Genomic DNA, 27023 nt, shown 5'->3' with positions numbered 1-27023 from the left:
AAATTCAGACCCAACTGAATTAGTTTATTTTAGCAAAAGAGATAATAATTCTCCTGCAAACCCTGACATAAGGTTTCTGCTTTTGTGTGAATGGTTCTGCATGTATTAATATGTTCCAGTATTTGTTGAAAGGTAGGGTTATCTCTACTATGCATTAATTGTACTATATTATATCTGTTTGCCTTTCACATATATGACTATATACTGTACTTGTAAATTTCCAAACGCAAGCTTTTACGTAAGTGAGATTCCAATGCGTAGAAATGTGATCCATTTCACTATTTACTGTGAGATAAATCAGGCCCACACACTGTACATGTAATGTCCCTCACTAAGCTGTCCAATAATGTCCAATAGTTGGTTTAAAAAGTTCAGCAACTGGAGTCTTATAATGAAGTTTTAGAAAGATGTGGAACATAAATATCAGAAGGGAGATGTAAGCAAGTAATTGTGCTTGGGAGTAGTTCATGTGGAGTAGGTGTACTGTCTTTTTAAGAAAGAAAAAAGCCTCGGGAGCGAATGGTCCAGAGGCGGGGCTAGAACTGTTACATTCTGCGAGTTATGCATTGTTTAACACGGAGACAGATGCACATACAGACACAGCATTAGGAAGGACTTGTCGATTTCAAGGAAACAGATAGCATTTGGAAGCGGACATGACTTCTCGCAGGTAAGGCACGGCTGTAACCTTACACGCGATTTGTTTTCATCAGTTACATATACCCACGGGTTGTGGTTCACTAGGGTAGGGTCTGACTGCATATCCGACTTGCAGTTTAGTGGTCTGGGATAATCTGTTACTCCAGAACCCTGATTGCCGCCAGGCCCCTGGCTTTAAAACAATGTTCTTGTTACATGTTTGTAGCCGGTGCCCCCTGTATGCATGTTAAAATAGCGGTATACAATGTTGCAAAGCGCCTCTGTTTTTTTTTTGCTTTGTTTCCAGTTGCATTGTTTTATTTTGCCTCATGTTTTGTTACAGCGTTGCAAAATGCAGTTTTGGCGTATGTTTTGTGTATTATTTTGATTCCGGAGGTACTGGTACAGTACCGCGGTTATCTGCTTGAATACGCTTTATTCTAAGGCACTTTGAAGTGACTGCGTGGGCTGGCTAGCAGTGTATTCTTCATGGCTTTTCATTGCGAGTGAGTGCAGCGCATTACTGTTTACTCACGAGTTATACATGGCATTTGCAGGTTTACGTCAGATTTGCAGAAGTGCATGCGTATGCTATATATATATATATATATATATATATATATATATATATATATATATATATAGATATATAGATAGATATAGATATATATATATATATAGATATAGATATAGATATAGATATATAAGAAATATGTGTGGTAGTCTTGCAAAATGCAGATGCATGACGGTACCGAGCTAGTTTCCCTTTAAATAATCACAAGTAATGATAAATATTGTTATACTATATAAATTAACAATAGTAGGGTTCGGCAAGTTTTGTAGATAACGGTATTGGTTAGGATGTTGTATTTAGAGTGATTGCATTTTAATACACACACACACACACACACACAAATGCCGGTATTGTGCGTGTCTCTGTATACACTAAATATATCTATGAAACTGAAAATAAAGCAAACTAGTTGTCTAGTTTTTGCACTGTTCGGAAGTACACTTTGTTTTACAGTGTTGTGTGACTGTGTACCTATGAAAGTGCTTTATTCCGCAGCTTTTCTTTCAGTGTTCACACGCTGAAACTGATTGCTAATGTAATGCTAAGTGAAGTACTATTGATTTTGTGATTCAATTAGTGTTGATATATAATTAAACTGCTTTTGGAATCGTTTTTGTTTACTTTTTTTAAAAAATAACTATACTGTAAATCAAAATATAAGTGTTAGAATTATAAACTGTCAACATTTTAGCGACATTTTGTTTTTGTTGTTGTCGTTTGGAAAGCCACACAAAAAAGCCCTTTGCTTAGACACGCTGTTTTTTTTATTATTATTTTTTATATTAACAACCCTGTGTGTGTTTGCACAGGTGTCCCTCAACTTGCTAATGTAAATTCGGTCATGGACGAATATGTGTTGTCTGAGAGCGAGAGAGCGTGCCTGGTGATGGATAGAGCCCAAGCAGGCTGAGGAAAGGGAAACTATACCATAGCTGTCACAGACCTACCCCTATTAGCTCTTACTCACTGCCCTTAGAAACGAGAAGAAAGCCTCCGATAGCCTCCTACTGCTGCAAAATGCAGCCCTGACAGGCAGCCATTGCCTTTTGGAGCTGTAAGGAAACAAGAGGGGTATAATAATCATCTGGGTGATTGTATTTATTAAAAACAAAACCATTTCATCTTCTATTATATGATAATGTTTAGAAATTCACTATTTTGTATATGTTGTTCTTTTTTACATTCTAAACCAGATAGATTCAGCTTGTACCAAGTCTTTTCTGAATCAGTGCAGTTCCACATTCAGCTTTGTTTTGCCAACTGCATGGCCGCTGGCAATTCTGAAATAAAACGCCAGCCATGGGTGTGAGCAAGCATGGGTTTACCAGATATCCCCGTGGGGCTAACTGGGTTATTGCCAGAACATAGAAGCAACACCCAAGAAAACGGATTTGAAAACTTTGGTTTTGACTCCTTTTATGGTTCTTCTCCTGTACGTTCCCACAACAGTGACCAAAAAACAGTAGAATTCCACGCTACACTGTACCTGTGTGTCAAACTATCAAGTTCTTTAAAAAAAAATACAAAAAAACACATATAGATGAAAAAGGCAAAGTTAAATGGACTGATTGATGTGCCTGAAAGGTGCTTGTTGCAATGTATTAATGGTTTAGCATCTAGACTGAAAAGACAAACAGCCAGTTATGCTTTGGCTCAGGGCTTGCAGAATCAGGGGAATTACTGTTCTTTGAAAAACCTTTAATAATCCTGAAAGTACTCAATTAAAAGCAAAGGCTTTTCCATATTTTGTAAATTTTATTGCATCCTTATGCTATACTCACAGATCTGTAATCAGTGATTGTGGTTAACAGCGCACTTAATCATTCTGCTTTAGGAATGTATGAATCTTTGCCACAAAGAAAAATATGTTTTAGTTTTCAAACCAGCTGGTGTCTTATTGCTGGTCTCAATAAGATAAGATTGTAAAATGTAAACAAGAGTTTGATATTCAGGTTTTTGTAGAGCTCATGGGGACAGGGTGGGGAGATTTCTACCAACTATAAGAACTATTTTGGAAGCCAATAGCTGTTTATAGAAAAATAGCTTCATCCATCAAACCAACCAACAAACTACAGAGATTCAACAGCAACAGCTTCCATTTATAAAGCACCATATCACGTGCACACCTACACATCAAGACGCTTTCCAGTTTTAAAAAAAATACAATATGTAAAATAGAAATAAACAGACCACTCATAAAAACAGGACATACATGAAAGCAAATTGGGCTATAAAAGCAGATAGCGGAGAACAATAAGAGACTTGCTTCTCAAGGGCCTTCATCCACGTGAGACCGAACAGATAAGTCTGAAGACCTTTTTTAAACCGAGGGGCAGCTTCTGATGTCAATGGGGAGGTCATTCCATAGCACAGTAATTCAGTAAAGTGAGCAGGACCAATGTGCCATTTGAGGAGCGATACGTCAGGAGAAGTAGATTAAGAGATTCGGTGCTTGATGGGAAGACAGTGAAGTTTAGCCAGGACTGATGTAATGAGGTGGTACTTTTTCATGCTAGTCAATATTCTGGCAGCTGTATTCTGAACTATTTGTAAACTATCAATTGCTTTAGATGGGAGGCCTGCAAACATTGGGTTACGATTGTCAAGCCTAGAGGTTACAAATCAAAATGAGAGAGAAAACGTCGAACTCTGGCAATCTTCTGTAAATGGGGAAAAAAGAGGATTTGACAACAGAAATATGTGCCTCAAAAGACATTTGTGACATGTAAGTGTACCACAAGGCTCTTTTGTAGAAGTGGAAAGCTGCAGTAGATAGTTAAATAACGAAACCGAAAAGAAGTAGAGTTACCATAACTAAACTCAACAAGATTCACCCCCTTGAAGTTTTCATAACTGGATCTTTGCTGATCTAGGGGTGTGGGACCTCATTTATCCCATGCGATGTAGTATATGGTATGGAGCCAGCTTTCAAAACCTGTTGGAAGACCAATTACTGTAATAAACCAAGGTGAAATTCACACAATTTAACACTGTGAACTGCAGACTATTAATTACAGTAGGAGAAAGCTGTATTTTGTTGATTATCTTTCAGGTTTTAGAGTCGAATCATTCAGCTTTGTTAAATCAGGCAAGTGACTGTAGAGCTGGGGAAAAAATGAATGTTTGATAACAGCTTGAAATGTATTTGGCAAAAAAATACCTTTTTAATGTAGGTATGAATACTACTTTTATTGTCCAGCTAATTAAAAAGGAAAGAATATTCAAATATGAAAAACCTATTTCCATCCCATTGTAACCATGTTGACAGGCACAATTAGTTGACATCAGAGATAGCTGGGCTCTTTGTGAGAGGTGTTGTGTGTCTAAAAGATTACCAGGATAAGGCTTGTTTCTACTGAGAGTCTGCAAAAATAAAAATTGCACTGTGCCCAGGTGTTAGAATATCAGGAATGAATAAGATATTACTCACACTTTAAGTTGATGATAATTAATGCAATCTTCTTTTAACCTGTGCCCCAGTAACACTCTGTCCATAGTAGATATACAATATACTACATTGAGCAATAATAGATGTTGATCTGCAAGTGGAAATGATGCTGTTGAGCTGATCTTGGATCGTGTTCTGTAGTTTAAAAAAACAAAACTAAGTGCCAATGATTATATATATATATAATTTGTTGATGTAGGCAGTCCCTGTTCTTTCTAGGAAAAAAGTCAGTGTTGTGTTTAAACTAGTAAATGAAACTTGCTAAAACAACGAAAGAGCCCCGCACAGGATGGTGAGCAAGACAGGAAGACAGAAAACCAAGGTGAAGCAATAAGATAGCTTACCAAAACTTCCAGGAAACTGTGGAAGAGACTTGAGACTTGAGACTTGAGACAGATAGGAAGACCTGCTGACAGCTAAGAAGAGGTTTTAACATACAGCCCTCAGCTGAGGAGACTTCCCCCTTTTACATACAGCCCTCAGCTGAGGAGACTTCACACTATCTAGCAAAAATCTGTCAATTTTCCCTAAATTTGTAGGGAAATTTGCATCAAAGACCAGTCCCGCCATGTGGCACATTTTGGTGAATATTCTGCCATGCTTAAACAGACAAGAGGAAGTGGGGGTCACATGTACATAAGCTAGGCTGGCTCTCAGTTAAACCGGAGGCTTTTTCATTGGTATTGTGTTGTGTTTAAGGGTTTTAAAGGATTGGCACCTCCCTGTTTGAGTGTGCTGGTAGAAAGGACTAGCACTGGCTCTACTTTACACCCTCAGGATTCTGAACACGTTTGGGAGAATTATCTTTTTCCATATCGTGGAACTGTTTCCATCGTAGCATGAAGATGGAATCTGATAATCTTTCTTTTTCCGGTTTTCCTACCAGTGCTTCTCCTTCAGCCCGCATTAATAGATATGTCTTATTTATACTGTTCTTTGGGGTGAATAAACAAGCTTGAACTACAGATGTTTTTCCTGTGTTTGTACTTTGCAGTTGCCTTTTTATTGTTTGCCAGGACCCCAGACGCACATGGCATAGTCAGTATATTCCAATGCAACACTGTGGACCTTTTAAGGATGCACTGTACTGTATATATGCATAGAACTAAGGGCCAAGAGATTTCTGTTCTGCCTCCTCCTGAAATAATACAACCAATGTTGACCTCAATCTTCTGGCTTTTTTTTTTTTTTTACAACCAGTGTTTTAAAAAAACAAGTTAAATTAAAAAATAAAAAAGTTTCCCCTGTACCACCTAAACAGAATGTGTTATTAATGGCTGCTTTTGTTCCACTATACAATACCTGGTGAGGGAGTTATGGTTTGTTGTATTGGTTGCTTGAAAATGTGTTTCTTTTGGCTGAAGTGGCGCAGCTGTTAAATGTTACAGCCAAAAGCATACATATGTTTTCAGTATTTTTTTTTAATGATTAACTAGAAAAAAAATGCCCACTGGTTTCCCCTCTGGTTCTCTGATGTGAATGGTAGCCAAGTAACCGATAAGCAAAGTTTAAGCACACCGTGCAAGGCGCATTCCAGGAACTAAAAATAAAGATACTGCACACAGCAATCATTCGAAGCACGGAGACAAACATCCAAAAACTGCAGCGGATTAGGCTATTTTGAGTAGCATGCTTAAGTCGGAATCAGGTTTAATATTAATATTCATAGACAGGATGGTGTTTAACCCCAGCCCACCTCGCTGACAGCTTGACCACTCGCTGGATACACTGCTAACGTATATTCCAGCTTTCCCAGAACTAAGAAAGGACCCCTTGTTTAATACTTTAACATAGAACACACTGAATTTTTTTGTTCGATACAATAAAAGTAGTAAGTAGCCTGTATCTATAATTTGTTTGTTTTAGTTTTTGAAAGTTTAAGGAAGGAAGAACTTTTGTTTTTTATACCTTTTGGTCAAACATTGGGTTTTTTGACATTAGGGACTTGGCTGATAACGATTTCTGAAAGTCATTCTTGTGACTTTGGGTGAGGGTCTGTGTAAAATAGGTTCTGGTGATTTTTGGCATATCTGAAAACTCAAAGGTGGTACATTACCACTCTATTAAACATGGCCCAGGACCAAGTTTAATATCTCGTTGTCAGAAACTGCAGGTTACACAGTAACACACAAATTGGTTACTTGCAAACCTTCACCCTGCTTCTGATGGGCTGGACTGTCACTGCTGCCATGGGTCACCTGAGGGCAGTTTACTGATACTGATTTACTGGCATTATGAGATTAAATACATACATGCAGAGCACTTAATCAGTTTCATTTCAGTTCTGCAAGGCCAATTAAGCCTAAACATCATGGAAATGCAAATTGAAAGGGACAGTGTCACATGGAATTTATTACTTGCATGGGGATATTCCACCTCAATGAATTTTTTAGCTGGGCCAATGTGCTGGAATTCAGTAAACAGGTCATTGAAAATGTAATCCTTGATCGTTGCTGTACAGAGAAAAATAAGACCTGTTCCAGTGTAAAAACGGCTCCCATACGTGTCTCTTTTATGGCTCTTCATGGAACTGAACAGTTACCGGTGGACCTGCTTCAAGTTACCTGCCCTCTAATGTTATGAAGCATGACTGATTTATGGCCGTGTATTGGAAAAGCAGCTTATTGGGTCAAGCAAGGGTTCTCAGAATTGGGCAGAGCAGTAGGGAATGGGATAAAAACTAGAGACTCTGCATTATTAAAAAAAAAAAAAAAAAAAACTATATACACCCCCTGCAAGCTTCACCTTTGATTGCTTTCCATACAGGACGATGATGCAGTATCTACTCTCTGACCCCCACCCCTTTGTTTTCTCATCTTTTCCATGTTTGGCATTTGACTGCATGTCTCAGAAAAGCAGGTGTGACATCATCACCCTGTCTGGAAAGGATGAGCATTCTGCACGGAACTGAAAGGGTGAAAAAACAAACAAAAATAAACTGTACCCATGGGTCATTGAAAGCAATAAAAAACAAACAAGGAAAAAGCATTGCTACTTTATCATTGGAGACAAGCTGTGTTAGTTCATAGTAGTGCTGGGACAATTATTCAGATATTTGCACAAGTATTGCTTGTGTTCAGTGGCAGAAGTGTCTATTCTTATTTAGTCATATGTGATCATTTATGAAAAATAAATAACATGCATTCTACTGTTTTTCTCTAGCCTTTAATGTATCATTTAATGGGGTACTGGGTTTATATTACTCATATATAGAGAGAGAGAGAATGTGTGTGTGTGTGTATATATATAATTTTAGAGCTGTCAAGCGATTCCAAATATTAATTGCGGTTAATCTTAAAATTAAAGACATTATTTTAAGATTAAAAACATTACTCTCAGTTAATCTTGGTTTTAACTGCATATTTAATTGATACAATTACTGCATCCATTTCATTTAAGTTTGTATTATTATTATTTTCCAAAAAAACACGGCATAAAAACCCTGTCTTCCCATTTCAGGATTCTGGATCCTCTTTATAGATTTATACTTATTTACAATCCAGCATGTGCTGATAAATTGTTGGAACCAACTGCTGCATTACAATGCAGTGCGCTTGGTGTGTTTAAATATATATATATATATATATATATATATATTCAGCTACAAATAATATTTATAAGAATATTTGTACACATGTTTATATTTGTTTGTCCGAGTGTAATGTTGTGCTGCTGTGAGGTAAGAGGAGGTTAAAAACTCTAAAACCACAAATGCAGAAGAGCCTGGCTCTTTTGCATAATGGTTAAGATGCTGGTTTGTTGCACCATCACTCATCTATAGTAGCTTGCTGTGTATGGTTTTTAAACATCCACTTGCAGGAATTGCCTAAAAACAGTTAGCAGAATCGCTTATTGATCAAGCCAGTAGTCCGGTTGTGAAAGATCCTGAGTTTAACAGAACTCTGCCTGAAGCAACAGTCAAAACCAAAGGCACAGAGCAACACTTCTTGAGTTTTTACCAAAGTAGTGAATTTATAAAACAAATGAATTGGCTCAATTGCCTGAGTGACAGTTGAAACTACATCCATATTTAGAAGCAGTTCTGTATCGTAACATTATGCCTGTAACGTTACCTGATGTTCTCTTTTTAGCAATACCATTGGAATATGTTCCTAAAAGTAACGCACGTCATTGTAAAAACACAAACATGTCATTAGATTTCATATTATATGAATGCTGTATGCTAAAGGAAAGCTGTGTATGTGCTGCAAAGCAACTTTCAATTTTAACAAAGAGGGAGGCACTTCAATATTGAAGGTTGGAGCAGCATGCCATGTGTTCTGAAATGTGCGATTTTTATAAATGAAAATGCTTGTTAATGAACTTAATGAGAAATTGTGTACGGGTGGAAAAACCAACATCTGGTTTCAGAGAAATGTATTTTCAACGTCTGCTTTGGTGTGCTGCTGTTTTTTTTTTTTTGTGTTTTTTTTTTTTTTTTTAATACCAAACATGATGCAAATAATAATAAAAAAAGAATAAATCGTTTTTATAATTTATTTAACTCTTGCTTTATAAGCTCATGTTGGAAGTTTCAGCTTTGTAGGTGTTTCCTGTAAATTGCTTCATTATGGAAAAATTGTTATACAAAAGAATAATATGTCATTGATCGTAACTTCTACTGCAAGTACCTTAACAGATGGGGCAAGCTTTAAGAATGTAAACTGGACAGTCAACATGGTCTGCTTTCTGCACAGGGGGCTGTGAATGGGCTGTATAGTAAAACAAGGCATTATAGTGTAAAACTAAACATGATTAAGAAAAACTGCAGCTCTAAAAATGAATACCCCCCCTTAGGTTTTATCGCTTCATGAAAATGGCAGTACTCACTGAGAGGGGCAGAAATTCCAGTGAAGGTTGATATCTGGAATGCCATTGGCTGATAGAAATAACCCTCAAAAGACTGTAGTAAAACCTTTTTCTTTTTCTCACTTGGCCACTCGGTAAAAGGTGAGCCAAGGTGCTGGGGAGAGGGCTTCGGTCGGCCAGGGTGTCCACAGCTCATCACGCACCAGCGACCATTGTAGTCTGGCCCTGGCACCTGCAGGCTTGCCTGTGAGCTGCCCAGAGCTGCGTTGTCCTCCGATGCTGTAGCTCTGGGTTGGCTGCTTGGCGGATTTTCAGAGTGAAAAGAAGCGGTCGGCTGACGGCACACGCTTCGGAGGACAGAGTGTGTTCATCTTCGCCTCTCCCGAGTCAGCGCAGGGGTTGTAGCGGTGAGCTGAGTCTAAAAAATGGATAATTGGATATTTCAAATTGGGAGAAAAAATTAGGTTAAATCAATTGACAACTACTAAAAAAAAAATAATAAAATCCCTTATTTCGACATATACAGCTACATTATTCCTGGAGGCAGTGGCCTGGGGTGCCTGACTAGTATGAGATTGCTGATCTCAGTTATCTCCAGCTGATTTTCCTCCCTAATCCCATGGGAGTGCCAAGATCGGCAACTTAGCATGAGCAGGATTCAAACCATGATTGCATGACTCGCTGTCCTCCAAAGTTCCAGTGCTTTTACTAGGTGAGCCGCTGAGGGACCCTATTGTGTTTTTGATGCAGAACAAAAGAAGCGGCTCTAGAAATATACCTGTTTATTTGTTTCACAAAGGGCACTGGGGGTTATGCCATCTAAACTCCCATTTAAAGCATTTCAGTATTAAAACCCATATCCCCTGTTGGCCCAGGCTTGGACTGGATGCTTTTTATTTGCAGCCAACTTGGCTTGGCATTTGCAACAGTTGCGTTGATCTGGTTGCCAAAACTCTATCCCTTTCCCTGACTTGGCAAGGGATCCAAAGAAAGTATCGGGCATATTAACATTTTATTCACAACTGTTACAAATGGCAGTGGTGGAGCCAACATTCATGTGAGATGAGATAACAAAAGTGAAATCTCTATACAGTAACTGTACACTAGAATAACCACCAAGTACTAAATGGATCACAAAGATGTTCTAGATAGCGATTTGAGAAAAATCTCTATCGCTAAAACTCAATTACCAATACACCTTACCAGGTTATCAAAACATTTAACACAAGCCCTTAAACTGACGCACTGGCACATCTTAAACTGCACACATTTCTTATGTGAAGGATTCCTCTTTCGAAGTGCATTTACTGTCTGCAATTAACACTTTTTTAAACAAACATTCCACACATGGACATTCAGTTTGCTCCACTTAACAAACATTTTAAATTCTGTTCTACTGTATATAATCCCCTCCTAAGAAAGACACATTTTGTTTAGAAATGGAGAAGCTAAGAGGCAGTCGATGTGTTTGTGCCCCTGGAACAGGGCTCTTCAGGGTCATTGGCTGTTGGAGTGGGCATGATGCTATATCCGTCTACATTTTATATGCGCGGAGCTTGATGCCAGAACTTGGCCAGTTCAATATTTCATTGTTGAAGTGATGGGTTCCAAAGGTGCTGATAAAGTTGAAACAATGCCAACAGCGTGCCATCGTGGAAGTACTTGGTCCTAGATGGAGAGAACCATGCGTGCTACAATATTCTAAAATGGGGTTGTTGCCCACTGTTGAATGTTTGCTAGTATGAAGTGGCACAGTGCATGACCAGCTTGTCCGGCTCGCTGGAACATGGCAAAGGAGGCAAGCCCAAGCATTTTGTCATCCTGCGGGACTATTATAATAATCTAAAGAGTGGTGGGTCCAAACACTGCCTCCTGGAGGGGTAATTTATTGACCTACTTCTTAGCATAATATATATACACAAAAAGACGGTAAAATGTTTTCTGAAAATCAGTTTATATGCAAGTTAATTGTGCTTTTAGGCTAGTGTGCCTTTTACAAATACAAGCAGTTTCTTTGCTTAAGAAAAAAATAATAATCATTTATAAAGTATATTTAAAAACCAAATAGTAACAGAATTCGACACATTTAGTACAAGCCCGGTGATTCTCAAAACGTTTGTCTAATTGTTTAAGTACAGTAAGCTTCTGTTTTGTGTTAGCAAGCTGTGTTAGTGCTATTTTTGGCAGTAAGGGGTTTCCCCCAGTCAACAACAGAATGTGCAGTACAAGCTATGTGATACAGCAAGAAAGCACAAGACTGGAAACGGGATAAGAATAAATGATGACTTGGAGCTGAGGAAGCTCGTCCTATAAATGTCACATTTGAAACTGACTGTTCCAGACTTAGCATGGACCTGTACTGTTCTGTATAATGTGTTTATCTCCTCAACAGTGTATCTCATGGTTGTTTTCATCATTCAGAATTCACACTTGATTTAGTGAGTTAAGTGTACCTAAAAAAATAATGGTAACTGCTTGAACGCAATGTGTTGTATGCATAAACTTTATCTTGTATTCCCTTTTAACTGGATATCATAGACACAGTTTATTTAATATTTATTTATAATTTTCAAACTTGACATGTTATCTAAGCTTTTGCACCAGTGTAAAGCTATTTTGAGTATTTTTACTTGCCTGTGTGCAAGTTTAAAACCATTTTTTAAAACTACTTAACTCTAGAATTTAACCGTTCTTATTGCTATGCACAACTGGAGTTTTATGCTGCGATGATGTTTTTGTATTATTATTTCATACTGCTATTTGGGAAATTGATGCATTCAAATTCCATACTGTACTGAACACAACGTACTCAGTAACTATGTTTTCTTTTAAGAATTTATATTTTCAAAATGTATGTGTCTGGTACCGATTCTTAGAACTTCAGCAGAGTCACAGTCCAAAGAAAAAGCTAATCTTTAGATCCCAGATTGTCTAGCAGAGTGATCCATGACCTTGAGTAAAATTCATGTCCCTTTTCATATATAAAAGTTAGGGTTGCATATTGTTTGTATTTATTTGCTTTCACACCTGGATAAACCCCACTGGCTGTTATATCATCGTAGTTCATTTTAAAATAGAACAGCATGGGGCAGAAATTGCTGAGGGTTACCCTTCCCAGGGACTGTTCAGAGGTGATGTGTTTCTAACATGGACAATACATACATCAATGGTTTTTTTTTTTCTTTTTTAATTTGCTGTTTCTAAGCCATACCTGCGTTTACTTGCTCAGATAGGACACAGACTTCCTCTTCCGTCAAAGGTTCGTTTAATGTAAAAAAAAAAAAAAAAAAAGGTGGTGGTAGTCTCTCATTCACATTAGCTCTAAAGAAGCTGCAATTGCTGAAGGACTGATGGCAGAGACACTCCTCCAAATCCGAGATTAAACTGCACCCTCCTCTCCTCTGACCACCCCCCCCTCCCTCCCTCCGCCCGGCCTTACTTGCCTAACTGTCCTGTGGTTTTAGTGGATTAACGGCTTTGAGTTTTATTCTGGCGAGGGTTGACAAACTGTGACAAGTATGGTGAGGTAGGGAAGCTGTTTATTTCTCTCTTTTGCTCTCTCTCTCTCTCTTTCTTCAGGTTTTTCTTTTATCTTAAAGCAGCAACTGACTTGAAATGTCGTAGCGCTCTGTGCTGGATCGGTGGGCTCGTGGTGGTGAGATGCATTCCTGCGGTGTTCCCAAGTTTAGTTCCAGTGGATTGATGGAAGGCTGGAGCAGACTGCAAAAGTTTCTTGTTTTTTGTGATGTACTCTTGCTCCATCACGTCCTCGTCGTAAATCCGATACGTTGGCTTGCCAGTAAAATCTTTGTAAAAGAAACAAATGAATAAATCACGTAAAGAATAAATAAACACATGTGAGTGCTGATTTGCACGGCAGAACAGAAAAGACACAGCGTAACTGTGGAGCAGTAGCAGGGTTTGGTTTTCACTTGGTTTTAATTCATTTTAGGTTTTTTATATCGATTTTTCTCCTGAGTTTAATTAAAGGGTTGATCTCATTTTTAACCTGAGACAAAGTTTACACTCTTCAAGAAACAGTCCTTAAAAAAAAAAAAAAGTCTTTAAAACACATTTTTGATGAGTCCTATTATATGTATTGTCCTACTGTTTTCTTAATGACGTTGCGCATTGAAGCCCAGTCTTCTTTTTTGTTATTAAAAGACAGCCATGACTAAACGTTTTGCCTTTTAAACATAGTGCGGAAGAAAAGAAAAAAAAAAAGACAGTACTGTATATCATCTGTTGTCTTTTTTGGGCCAAAAGTGTTTACTCAGTGTTTTTGGAGAACACTTGTAAGCTTGTCAGGAATTCATGCATTCGTACTGTTAGTTATAAACCAGTTTGCCTGCAGATATTTATAAGTTCGAAGACATGGGATTCTTTATAAGTGTAAGAATTTGACTGTTCTTTTAAGTTTCTGTTACATATACAACATTCAAATAAAAAAATACTGTTTTCTATTGGGGCTTTAAATGAGGGAGGAGAAATTGGCTTCAATGCAGTGTTTAATGTATATCTATAGTGCTGCTTAGCAGATATTATAAAACTGCTTAGCTGTTGAAAACATACAATATACATCATTTAGTTTTTATTTTGTTAATTTGATTTAAATTGTTCAAACCAGGATTAGTTTGAAGGGAAAACAGGCAACAAAACACATCAAAACGTTTAGCGTTATCTAAACAGCCACTGTGGCTGGATATTTACTTTTTTTTTTTTTTGACTCGGGCGTTTTTTTTGTTGTTGTTTTCCAGATAATGAATTTCCATGACTCAATTTGGTTCTGCTGTGTTGGCTGAGCGGGGAGGGGGTAATGATGTACTGTATGTGTGAACGTTCTGATAATATTGTGGATGAAAATGAAAGCAAATTTTAAAGAAATTTACAAATTGAGAATTCAGCTAAGAACACATATATATCATACACGTTACTAACTTTTTGGAAACTACTGTGTAATTATAGGTTTGTTATATACAGTATTTGATAAAAGTGGTGATAATAGGTGGAGTTGAGTTCATGAACAGCCTGGCAAAATAAGCTAATCAGCTAATCTCAGTCATTCATTTCTGCTCTACAGTCACATATATTGTATTTACATGTATATATATATATATATATATATATATATATATATATATATATATATATATATATATATATATTATACACATAAAAACTTTGTAGAAGTCTATTTTATAGGTATTTTTTAAAAAGGGGTCGACATACACCGGTGTGACCTATATGCTTTTTCCTGAAATTGTTGTCTCAAAAAGGGTGGGGGGAGACTTATACACCGTTTTTACGGTATATTGTGCTACTCTCATATCTGCAACATTTCAATAAAGTACAGCAGCACTACAGCAACTTCCTTCCTTACTTGTCAATCTCCCAGTTTCATTTATTTCCAAATGTTAAGCAGGATGAAAATCAGTTGTATGGCTGATAAATGTGATCGATTTTAATGTTATCAGGACCATCTCCCATTGACTTCCATTATATTCTGGCCTGGACTTGTTAGTGGTGATATTAACAGGAGTGGTAATAAGCAGGATTGGGTGTTTGTTACCTAATAGTTATAATAAAGACACTCTAGTTTCCACATTATTACTACAGTGTTGCTTGTTAACTGAAACCGTTACAGTTTGCAGTGGCTTTCAAACCTAAGAAAAGCCAGTCACACAGTTTGCTTATTTACATCTATAAGATGCCCTTATGAAAGCATAGCAACGTGTATTAAAGCATGTAAATAAACTATGGCAAATGTACAGTATGACAACAGGGAAAAACCACGGTCAAACTAAAAATACTGCAGTAAACTTTTACAAGGGTGCCTTCACCAAGCAAAATAGAAAATTCAGGTAAAGTTGGAATATAAAAGCAAAGTTGACGCTTACCATTTGAAACTGATAGAGGAGGAAACTTTTGTGTCTGCAGTTACAGCTTTGAGTAAAAGTGTAACTTCTGATACCTCTTCAGACAAACAAATTTGTTGGTGTACGGATATTCTGTGAAAATGAAAAAATATGAAAACTTCCTTTTAATTTTGAATAAGCTGGAAAACAAAGGTAATGTATACCATATTGCAGTACAAAGTTGTCTCAGGAGTCAAATCAACTATAAGCTTTAATTAGGGTTAGGGTTAGGGCAGTGGCTCAAAGAGAACGTTTCATGCGTTTGAAAGCATGTAGTACAGTTTTACATGGGTCTTTCTGTTTTATTTAGAAGTGTAGACAAATGATAGACTAGAACTGTACAGTAATGGACCAGTTTAACCAGCTCTTCAACCAGAAACAAGCCTCCTGAACCAGCATGACCAGACAGAAACCAGCAAAGCATCAGTTCTGAGCATTGCTGGTCATTGCTGCAATTTCCCTCGAGGAATACTTATGCCATGCTAAATGAAGCGTTGCCCATGCCTGTCTACTTAAGTGCGGTGAGTTTCATTTGAAATATCTCTCTCTGATATTCCACATGACCGTGTACACTCATTATCACTCTGCTCTGAAGCAGCTGTCATTTCTACACCCATAAAATCCCCAGAGTAGAGGACACATTACGCTGGTAATTAGGCTGTGAGAGGGTGTATTAATAATGCAGTTATTCCAACTAAATATATGTTTTTTCCCCAAAACACATTTGTTTTAAAATGTACAGAAGAAAACGTAATCTCAGAACTGTCACCACAGTCAATAAAAAGCTGGTCTAAATTGTAGCAAAGAAATTGAAAGAAAAAACCAAAAAAAAGTGGAGGTGTGTGCTTGTTAAACAAATTCGATGACTGTACCTGCTTCCACTAAAAACTATAGCATGTTCTTGCAGTCTTTTTTAAACCCATTACCATCCTTCAATGAGATACAGTAATTCAAATCTAAATCACTAGAGCCTGCTAGTGTAGATCGCAATGAGCCTTACATAACTCTAAAGCTGATGGTAGCACTGCTATTACAGTACTTTATTTTGAAACACGTGCGTTCCAGTCAAATCACTTGATTCACTTTATTTTCTAATCTGCTGTGTTGTAGCTGATGTGATGCAGAAGGTCATGGCTGTTACAGCTAGGGATCCCTAAAAGAGAATTCTAATACGAGATATATAGAGAGGTTTGGTTTGTTCCATTATATTAGCACAGGTTATGACAGCACTAGGTTGCCCCAATAATGCCAGGGCGTGCAATTTGACTCATCCTGAAGAAACCATGTCACTTGGTTCTTGCCGGGTGATGTTTTACAGGGTTCATTTATATTAGCGGACCACGATATGAAGTTTGCCATGCAAGTGTTCTCCCAACATTCAGGTTTGCCTATGATGAGGAGGGCTGACATTTTGGCACTGCACATCAAGCTGTGATTTGAGAAAAATACCATAATAGGCATATGCAAGGTAAGCTGTATAGAGTAACTAACCCTATTAAAAGCTTTGCCAAACATTTTAGCATGAAGGGTGTTTTCTGTCAAAGTGCTTTTTAGTACTTTTATAAAATTAAAAATAAATTGTTTATGTAGAATAGCACATATATAATAATCTTAAAACATGCACAATACATTCTCAACATGATGATCGAGGTAGGCACCTGGAACAGGGTACCTCATGTGAAAAATACCATGGTGCCCAGGTATTATTTTAAGTCATTTTTAAAAAACTCACATCCGGTAACCTTTATTTTCTGTCAAGGTCTCTTAAGCTATCTTGCTTTCACATTACAAGACCAGAAAGTTAATTGCTGGAAGCTGACAGCTCCACGATCACATTCTATTAAAACAGTTAATAACTTCTAACCGGTCGGGACAAAGAGATCCAGAAAAACTGCGTCTCTGTTTTAGTCCAGTTGCAGACGGCTGTTTGTATCTGAGGGTGGGCCTCTGCTCACTGTTGCAGATGTCTTATTCCCTTATTTTTCTTTTGAAATTTACTGTTTAAATACCGTAATGTCATCCCCATCTGAAATGCAATCACTACTCCAATTCATTTTTTAAAACAGTTTTTTTTTGGCTTGACCATAATAGCTTTTAGTTGGTGGTTAAAAAAATAGGCCTTAAATTTAATTTGAACTTCTACATTTTTAGAATTTTTTATTTTTTATTGTATTAGAAAGCAAACAGATACAATAAACATTAATGCTTCGTTTTTGATTTGGTTTCTGCATCCGTCTTCCCCACATTCCGAACCCCAATAAAGTGTGTGTGGACAACACCGCTGACAGCATACTTCACACAGCACATCACTGCTTCTGTAGTGGAAGATGTCATCTACTTTTTAAAGGAATAGTTCAAGGTTCATTACTTTTTGTAAACTGAAAGCAAGCTCTGCAGCACAGAAAGGCTTGGAACATATCTTAAGGTTTCAGCAGCTTACTTCGGAGTTCAGCTGTAACAAAAGCACATTTAAGAATGAATTACTATTCATATACAGTAGATAGTTGTTTTGATGGGCCTGCTAAATGTGATCGTTTGGCCAGCAGTCAGTATCACGCATATAAACCAATGCAATACTGATTCTCTTGTGGAATTTCGTTTCAGTAATATCCCAAGCACTTGCTGCGTCAAATGTACGATCAGTTTAAAAACTCTGACCGTGGTCGGGGGTTCCTAGGGAGCGGCGCACAATTGGCCGAGTGCCGTCCAGGTAGGGAGGCTTAGGTCGGCAGGTGAATCCACTGCTCACCGCGCATTAGCGACCCCTGTGGCCGATAGGGTTGTCTGGTTCTACAGTGAAGCCGCCAGATCAGTTACTCCCACTCAGTTATAGCGTCTCCTCATGCGCCTTCAAAACCATAAAATAAAGCATGGGCCATTTACGGTATCTTCATTCTAGAAGTGTTCACCCATACCTTAAATAATTATTCACTTTGCTCTCAATACAACAATGCTACTAACATCCATGCATGGGGATATGGGCACCATGACTCATCTCTATTGAAACTGAAGCTTCTCTACTATTTTCCCCCGTTAGCTGAATCAGACTTACAGGAAGAAGAATTCTGTACCGTTACCAGAACTGTGAGCATGGTCCCCTTTCTAAATCTTCTGACTACCGCGTCCTTTAATAGAAAACAAAAAGCACAACATGAATTGATCACACTAGCTGTGACATCTCTGCAGACAGAAGGAAGAAAGGGATTCTCATTAAAACGAGCGCCAATACGATTGAGAAATTATTACCGTAGAAAGAATTTAATCACACTTGCAGTACCTTTTGTTTTTTTAAGCATGAGCCACAGTTATTGTAAGAGTGGTGCTAAAATTTAAAACTTATTTGGTATAAGAAAAGGACAAAAGTGATGGATAGCCATGGTTTACCCTTTTGACTGCAATTTCTAAAACTTTGCCTCCATAGTCAAACTTAATTCAATAACTTTCTCTCAATTCTCCGCACACAGTGGAGCATTGGGTATCAGGTGTCTACAGTGATCTGTCTGCTGAACCTGTTTTTTATTTGATCATTGATATCATGCATAGAAGACCTTACCCATTAATACAAGACTTGGTCAGGTATCTATCAGGCAAAGTGCACTGCAGGAGGTACTCTAATTTTCATGCTGTACATCATTCAAAACCTGCCTCTGTTGACATGGATCTCTATTAGCTACAGTATGTGTATCATTTTAGGAAACGGATCTCAAAAAGTAGGAATAGAGCCATGTAATTATAAGTGTGTTTTGAGGATAAGGAAACTATTTCTTATAAATCTCTAATTTTAAACAATACACTTATGCTAGTTCTGAAGTCCAGTACTGAATGCAGGACTAGTGTGAGCTCCTAACCCTGAACCTCTGAATTTTTTTTTTTTTTTTTTTTTTTTTTTTAAATGTCAGACACCACGTCTTGACCTATAAAGCCGGGTGTGACTCGCTGAAGGTTTTTGGGGGGCAGTTTGGAGTTAGGCGTTTCTTATGTTTGTTTTTCTTTGTGAAAGGCCAGTGGATACTCCTTGTCTGGCAGCTGTACATCAGACAATGGCGTTTTTTAATCATATCTTTGTGAGCCAGAATCTGTCCGTTTTGGTACTCCTTGACTTTTTTTTTCAACTCTAATTTGCATAGTTACCGTTTTAATCATTTATTTTGCTAGGAACGAGGGGACAAACTTTTTGAAAGATTGCAATTTAATTTCAGTGGCTCATTGTTTCTGTTGATTTGAGTCACGTTTCCTGGAACAACGAAATAGAGCCAGGTATAAAAACAGCTTTCCTTTTTCCCCCAAAGTAATGCTTTGAAGTTTAAAACAACAAAAACAACGAAGCCTTTTCAGACAGTGCCTTGTTCCTCCTAGAAACATCTTATAGGAAGTGGCACATATCTAGAATAACAATGAACTGGTTTTGTCAGTGCATTACATAAACTGTAGGGACAGCTTTTCATCAGTGCTGACTGATGAAAGCGTATTCCGTCTCGGCTTAATAATGTGTTGTAATGAAACACAGGGCCGGTACTTCCCTTATAAAAGTTTTCCATTGTATAGTGAAAGCAAAGCATAATATAAATACATGATAAACTATGGTAAATGCATAGCACTACATAACCATGGAGAAAGCACGGGAAAAGTGTAAAATTATCATGCAAATTTGACTGTGGTAAACCAGTCTTGTCAATTTTAAAGATATATATATATATATATATATATATATATATATATATATATATATATATATATATATATATTTGTTTTAGTAATTGCCAGTTGTTTTATTACTTTCTCCCAATTTGGCATATCAAATTATTTTTATGCTCAGCTCACTGCTGCCTCCTCACTGCCTTGGGAGCGTAGAAGACAAGCCGGCGCCCTCCAGGCTATAGGGCGCATCCTGCACTCCACTCGGAGTGCCTTTAGCAGATGCATCACTCGGTAGCCTCAGAGTAATTGGTTTTTACACACACATTGTAACCTTTCTAGAACTTGTCTGGTTTAATATAGTCTTCATCAGCATCCTGATGTTTCAGAAATCATAACTTGACCAGTTTGTTTGTTTGTTTATACAAACATGTGTTTTTCATGTTCAAAATTGCTTTCAAATTTTTAAAAGAATATTGGAACAATCTTTCATTTTTAAATTAGCTGGAAAACAAAATGACCATAATGTTACAGTAATCCCTATACCCCATTTACAGTAAACTTTATAAATTCTGCTATGTGAATGGTCTCTGGTCAATAGTTTGCCACTGCAAGCAGTGTTTCTTTTGAATATTTAAATATTTGTCCCATAGGGCTAGTTTATTTGTTTTAGCTCAAAGTCCCTTTTATATTATCTTATCTGCATATATTATATTATCTGCTACTATACATCCATCAAAAATAAATGCTCCTGCTGTTTGCAGCAGTGACGTGATCAAGGACGAGCACTTTGAAAGTGCATGTACAGTACTTTTGAAACTGTAAAAATGCTTTTGCAATAAATATAACACACTGCTACAAGCAGCATACAGTAATTATTGAAAATACCATTGATTTACTACATATGCAAGGCATTCATATGATCTTTGGCACAGCGATTTATATCTGACTTGTAGTACAAGGCCACATCACAGTAATGAAATTTTAATCTGACCATATGTTTTCAAGACCTAATAATGTGACATGGGGTTGGCTTCTTAACTCGTGCAATGTAGCAATTCACATTTTTGTAATTAGATTTGTTTCTTACAAACATTTGCTTTATACTGCGGGATGTTTATAAGACATTGTAGAAGTAGACATTTTAATGTTTTGTATATCATGTTAAAGACAAGTAAAATGCTGCGAGTTATTTGTCAGAACTATATGCAGTATCATATCATATCATATACAGCATATTAAATCTCAGTAAAAAGTCAGTATTTTGTTTGTCTGTGCCCAATAGAATTGGATGCCTTGTGGCATCCGTATTAAAATATATTACAACAGAATACAACTCTGGATAGACAAGGTAAAAGCATAATCTCAAAGATGTGGGGGAGAGAGAAAAATCCTCTATTTGGCGATGCTGAGCACGCTCACTGGGCTAAGCAGATTTGCAGAACACCAATATATTCTGCATATGATGTCATGGAAATAGACGACCTTGAGTATTTAGAATAAGAGATTAGATTTAAACCTTTCTAAAATCCCAATACAATATCTATACGAATCTTTACTGTAGCAAAATGGTATGATTTTATTTATTTAGAGCTGGTCTAAATTTGCTACACAATCCATACTGATACTGGTGAGACGACCCCGTTTCATTTTTTTGTGTGCCCTAGAAAAACTCTATTTCATGAACGGCTGAATCTGCCTTGTGTAGGGCTTTAAGTAAAACCATTATTGAACAATTAAACATAGCCAAGTAATTTATATATATATATATATATATATATATATATATATATATATATATATATATATATATATATATATATATATATATATATATATTGTTTAAGAAATATTGAGACTGGAAGTCTCTCGATGCAATCAGTCACTTAAATACTTCTCGTCAAAACGCTTGTCAAATAATTGTGTGCTCTAAGTTTCTGCATTACTACCATTAACCTGTTTTAGAATAAGGAATGAAACAGTTAACAATAAACGTTCATTTTGGCTAACCGAACCCAGCTTAACATACAGCTCGCTTATTCTATAAAACAGTAGCAAAACTAGGGAATGTCTTTTTACTAAGGCTTCTTAATTTGTGCAATACACACATTCCTGGAGGTAGCACGACCATTTGCAATGTTACTCGGTTAATGCAGTATATAGTAACTTCAACGGACACGCAGTTTATGTTTGGTACTGCAAATAACAAGTAGCATAATGAACTATGAATCAATGCTACTGAAACTTTAAATGGTTGAGAATAAATGCAGTGTTTTGAGCACAGAGTTTGCACTCGTTCAACTTGTAAGCTGTGTTTGTACAAGGAGTTTGCTGGCGATTTCCAGTACAGTAAGAAGTTGTCCTCTGCTTCAGTTATCAGCTAGATTGATAAGAGGGAGTGTGCGTTTGTGGTGCAGCTACAAACTGGTATCTTGAAGCCTGCAGAACCAGTCTTCATACACAAGACGTTTTGAGAAGTATAATTATATTCAACCTTATCTCGGAAGCAGACATTGGAAACATGTCTTACTGGCGCAGATAGCAAGAGTTATTAATTGTATAACAGTGGCCTTGGGACTTTGACCTCTAAAATATGAATTATGACTGTGACGTCATCTTAAATGAATTATGACTTTTTGGACGGGCCCCGATTCTGTTTTAGTACTACCCATATATCTTATTGAGTGCATGTAACCTCATAAAGCTGTAAATAACAGTTTCTGTGCGTTTTTAGGGCTAGCCTACCGTTTGTCTGCCAAAAACTGAACAAACAGTTTGCAATAATCTTTCTTCAAAGGGTCATGCATACCTGTGGAGAAAAAAGAACCCTGGGACTATCATCACACAGTTTGTATTGCGTGTCTAACCCTTTGTGGTCCTATGTTGGACGAGGTCCGATATTACAATTTTCCCTTTCCAGTCCAATATCAAAAAGACGTTAAGCGCAGGTCTCTAGTCGTTTTTTCTCTGGAAAAAGCATAGAAAACCTTTCAATGGCCGAGAGAACTGGGAGAAGCTGAAACAAAAAAAAAGGGGACAGATCTGAGCAAAACACAGTCCCTGCACCAGAGATAACACGAACACAAAGGAGATAGCTGCTTCGGCATCCAGCGCTCAAAGAATATCACAGACATTTGAAGAGCTTCTTGAGATGTTATAGTAATAAAATAATGACTTGGATCACATTGTTGGGGAGTTTAGTGATAAAACGAGTGATCAGGAGAGGATTTATAAGTGTGCATGACTATGAAGAGGTATGTGATAAATACAACGAACAAGGGGTGGGGCTTTGCTGGAGATGCAGTACTGAGTGTCCTGTAGATATGCAGGGCCTTTTAAACCTGTTTTGTTGTGAATAAAAATTTAAACACTTTAAATTGGACCTGGCATGCCTGACAGCCGCTGAATAAATGGACAGCAAAGGGTTAAAGTAGGTGGTGCTGGGAATTTCAATACATTGTTGATCAGTATTGTTCTCTCACTGTTGTGGTTTTGGGGTGGCTTCATGTACAGACGTTGAAGCCTGTCATTCATAGTCCAGCGTGACCCCTGGACCTGTGTGTTTCAGTCGGGCCTTCCCAGCCCACTCCGTAGCCTGATGTCGGTGGCATGAAGTGGAACATTAGAAACCAGGAGATGGAAAATCTGGTTCGCCACAGCCGTGCTGCAAGCAGAGCGAGTCCCATGGTTTATCTGTGCTGCCTCTTTGTGCTTGAAAATTAATTTTCACATGAAGCAGATACTCATCAGCGTGACTGTTATCCGGCATTGTGTTATTTATACATTGTGTCTGTATTGCCTTCTGATCAGCATTTTTGGATAATTTTCCTTGAAATACTTTTTTTTTTTTTAGAGCTATACCAACCCTGTTTTTGGTTTTATTTCAAATAGAGTTGGACTGGAACAGGCTTGTGTCATGGGGGATAAATGTACATATGTTTGTACTAAACTACAAACATTTTCTGCTTGTCATCCTCCAGTTCAAAATGGCAGATACACTTATTTGTTTTAAAAGATCCACTCTCCAGTAGGGATGAAAATAATACTCCTATTGCCTAGCAGTTTCACCCATTCCAGGTTTTACTAAGTGCTTGATTAGCTACAGTGCGTATAGGCACAGTGATAAGCCCTGGTGTGTCTTCTTATACTTGTAATAAAACCAGGAATGGGTCAAACTGCTATGTATTAGGAGTCTTGTTTCCATCCAAGTCCATGGTCAGAGATGCACTTTAGAAATGTAAAGCAACATGTATACCTTCAGTGTAAGTTTCTTCAACAGACGCAACACATTTTGGATATAACTTAGCTACAGAATTGATATGGCCTAGATTTTTCTTTTCATGCCTTTTAAAATGCAAGTGAGTGAAAACTGAAGCCAGATGGTTGGCCGATGAGTGGGCGGGGGTATTCTTCTGGGGCTGTTTGTTTAAAGGGTTCTTTGTCTTTTGTGTAGGTGGTTTCACCCCAACATCACCGGGATTGAGGCTGAACAGCTGCTCTTGACCAGAGGGGTTCATGGGAGCTTCCTTGCCCGGCCAAGCAAAAGTAACCCTGGAGACTTCACTCTCTCTGTGAGGTAAAAAAAAAAAAAACACACAACCCTGTTACAGCCTCACGTTTAACACCCACAAATGTGTTCCCTTGTTTGAGGGATTGGGGTCATTTCCATGCAGTCATGAACTACAGAAGGTTCTATCACAGGGCTGCCAAAACCTGATCCCCAGGGCCAGAGTGTCATCTTGTTTTCGTTTCAACTAAACCCGTAATTGAACTAATTAGACCTTTTTAATTGTTTTCAGCTCTTAAAGTTGGAGATTCCACGTTAACTATAACATTTTATAAGTGACTTAATCTGCAGGTTTTTAGGAGCCGATAACAATTAAAAAGGAGTGATTTAAGCTAATTATTAGTTCAATTAAAGGTTTACTTAAGTACTTAGGAGCTCAGTTGGAACAAAAAACAGAAGACGACAGAGTGGTCCCGAGGACCGGGTTTGGGAAATCATGCTCTGTCATGTATTTCTAAAGAGATCCAGTGGTTATCTTTAGGTTCTGGATCGACAGCCACTACTGGGCAATGTGCATTGGTCAAACCCAGCTCAAATGTCACCCATCTCTTCCACAAACTAATTATCAGGGACTTTCCCGAGTCATGTAGGCTGAAGTGTGAAGAATGTGGGTGTGGGATCACTGTTTTGTCTGACCAGTTTCTGGTGTGACTAAAATGTTCACTGCTCACCAGGCCCCCCCCCCCCCTTACAGTAGGAATGATTCAAACAAGAGTCTATATCTGGGACTCTGATACGGCTTCACACTCAGAGAAACAGAAATTAGTGACTGCACTTGAGCTAGGACTACGTGTAGAAGGAGAAGCAGTAAGTCTAGGTGGATACAGTCCAGGCAGGGTTAAGGTTGTTACTGTATGCTATCAAGATAGACGGTTGTCTCCAAGTACACTTGTTTATCCTCTAGTAGTAGCTTTGCACTTTCCTTTAAAGTGCTGGATTTCCATTTGAAATCAGTTATGTGCTGATTCAGCTCCGAGTCTTGACCTGAATCAGCCATTCTGTGGCCAGCTATGCTGTGAATCAATAGGCACCTTTGTGAAGTCTGGTTATCCAAACTTCTGTTATCTTGGGTAACAGGGATTGCAATACCAGTGAATGTGATTGGCAGTTCACTTTGTTGTATAATATACTGTACAATCTTCTTTGGTTTGTAGTTGCATTTGGGGTTATCTGGCTCAGAAACCTGATAGTGTAACCCAAGTCATCAGCAGTGCTGCCTGAGAGAATTTGAGACCAGGTTGTACCATTTCTGAATCGGTACCCTAAGTTTTAAGAATCTCTTTAAGGCTTTCATTAAGTAGTTAACCCCCACATGAGTTATGAATATGCAAAACCATATTTCTAACACCAAACACCTTGTGATTAGTTCATCTTGATCTAGAAAAACAATCTGAAATATTAACAGGTATGCGGAAAATGTTTTGAATTAGCATTATGCTTTCGTTCTCTCTGGGGGGGGGGGGGGGGGGGGGGGAGTGAATTAGTGATTTGTGGGTTTGTGCGGTTTCGCAAAAGATGTGCATCGTAAAACGACACAGGACGTCTGATCCCTTTATCATTTTCCAGTCTGAAATATCTGATGAAGATGGGAATGCCAGTTTTTGTAACATTTTTAGTTTATCGTTCCTTCCCTTCTATGCTTTTTAATTCTTACCATTAAGACTCCATTTGGAAGTCTAGCATTCTAATACTCCATATTAAAGTAACCCTCTGTGCAAAATGATAAGGACATATGGAGCAGCCAGATTACTGTAAGTAGGGACTTTTTTTTTTAGGATTTATTAATATCTGTATGAGACTGCATAAGTAACCCATAATTTAGTACAGGGATTGTTATTACATTGAAACTGAATAACACCCATTGTAAAACCGCATAATCCTATACTGGGTAGATCACATTTTTTACTTAGGTTCTGTAAAATGATGTGTTGGCATACAGCCAGTTTTTGACAATCACTCAATTTTCCAACGTAGCTACGCCTTTATCTATAATTGTCTGTCACCTTTTTAGGTAAATTTCTTGTGAGCCCATCTCCACCCTATGCTAATGTCAGAAACTGTCACACAGGAAAAAAAAAAACACTTCAGTGGAAAAAATAGTCAATGAGAACTGCCTGTACTTAAGCTGTCTGAAGTTAGAAATGCCACCAACGTTAAGTAAATGTTTCCATGTATGTGAAATCACAAAAGCAGAAGAGTCATAGACTCTCCATAGCCATCTTCTCTTTCTGCAGGTATCAGTAGACACTGCATCCTGTGATCACAGGATCTAGACAGCACAAAAACAGCACTGAAAGCAGCCCTGTGAAATAGCCTCTTGCAGTGGAAAAGTCTTGTAGCCCTTTTTAGTTGCATCATAAACAGAAATTTAACTGGAAAGCCAATGATAATCTATATGTAAAAAAAAAAAAATAAGTTTTAATGGTCACCAATAGT

At 37.7% G+C, this 27023-nt stretch overlaps 1 protein-coding gene across 3 annotated transcripts in view; it reads left to right on the top strand.

Annotated features, from left to right (window-relative positions):
* The first annotated feature begins 569 nt into the window (after positions 1 to 569).
* LOC121329018 (tyrosine-protein phosphatase non-receptor type 11-like) overlaps positions 570 to 27023 on the top strand; it is a 52031-nt gene continuing 25577 nt past the window's right edge. For 2 of the 3 annotated variants that reach the window (XM_041274208.1, XM_041274207.1), the window contains exons 1-2: positions 570 to 670; positions 24474 to 24596. In XM_041274208.1, coding sequence (XP_041130142.1) covers positions 657 to 670; positions 24474 to 24596 — 137 coding nt within the window. In that variant the 5' untranslated portion in view covers positions 570 to 656. Of the gene's footprint in view, positions 671 to 12753; positions 12997 to 24473; positions 24597 to 27023 lie in introns of those variants that run through there. The other variant, XM_041274209.1, reaches the window with a different exon arrangement.

Source organism: Polyodon spathula, chromosome 16 (genome assembly GCF_017654505.1).
Source record: "Polyodon spathula isolate WHYD16114869_AA chromosome 16, ASM1765450v1, whole genome shotgun sequence".
NCBI lineage: Eukaryota > Metazoa > Chordata > Actinopteri > Acipenseriformes > Polyodontidae > Polyodon > Polyodon spathula.
The sequence above is the reverse complement of the archived record's forward strand: the minus strand, read 5'-3'. Positions and strand labels throughout refer to the sequence as shown.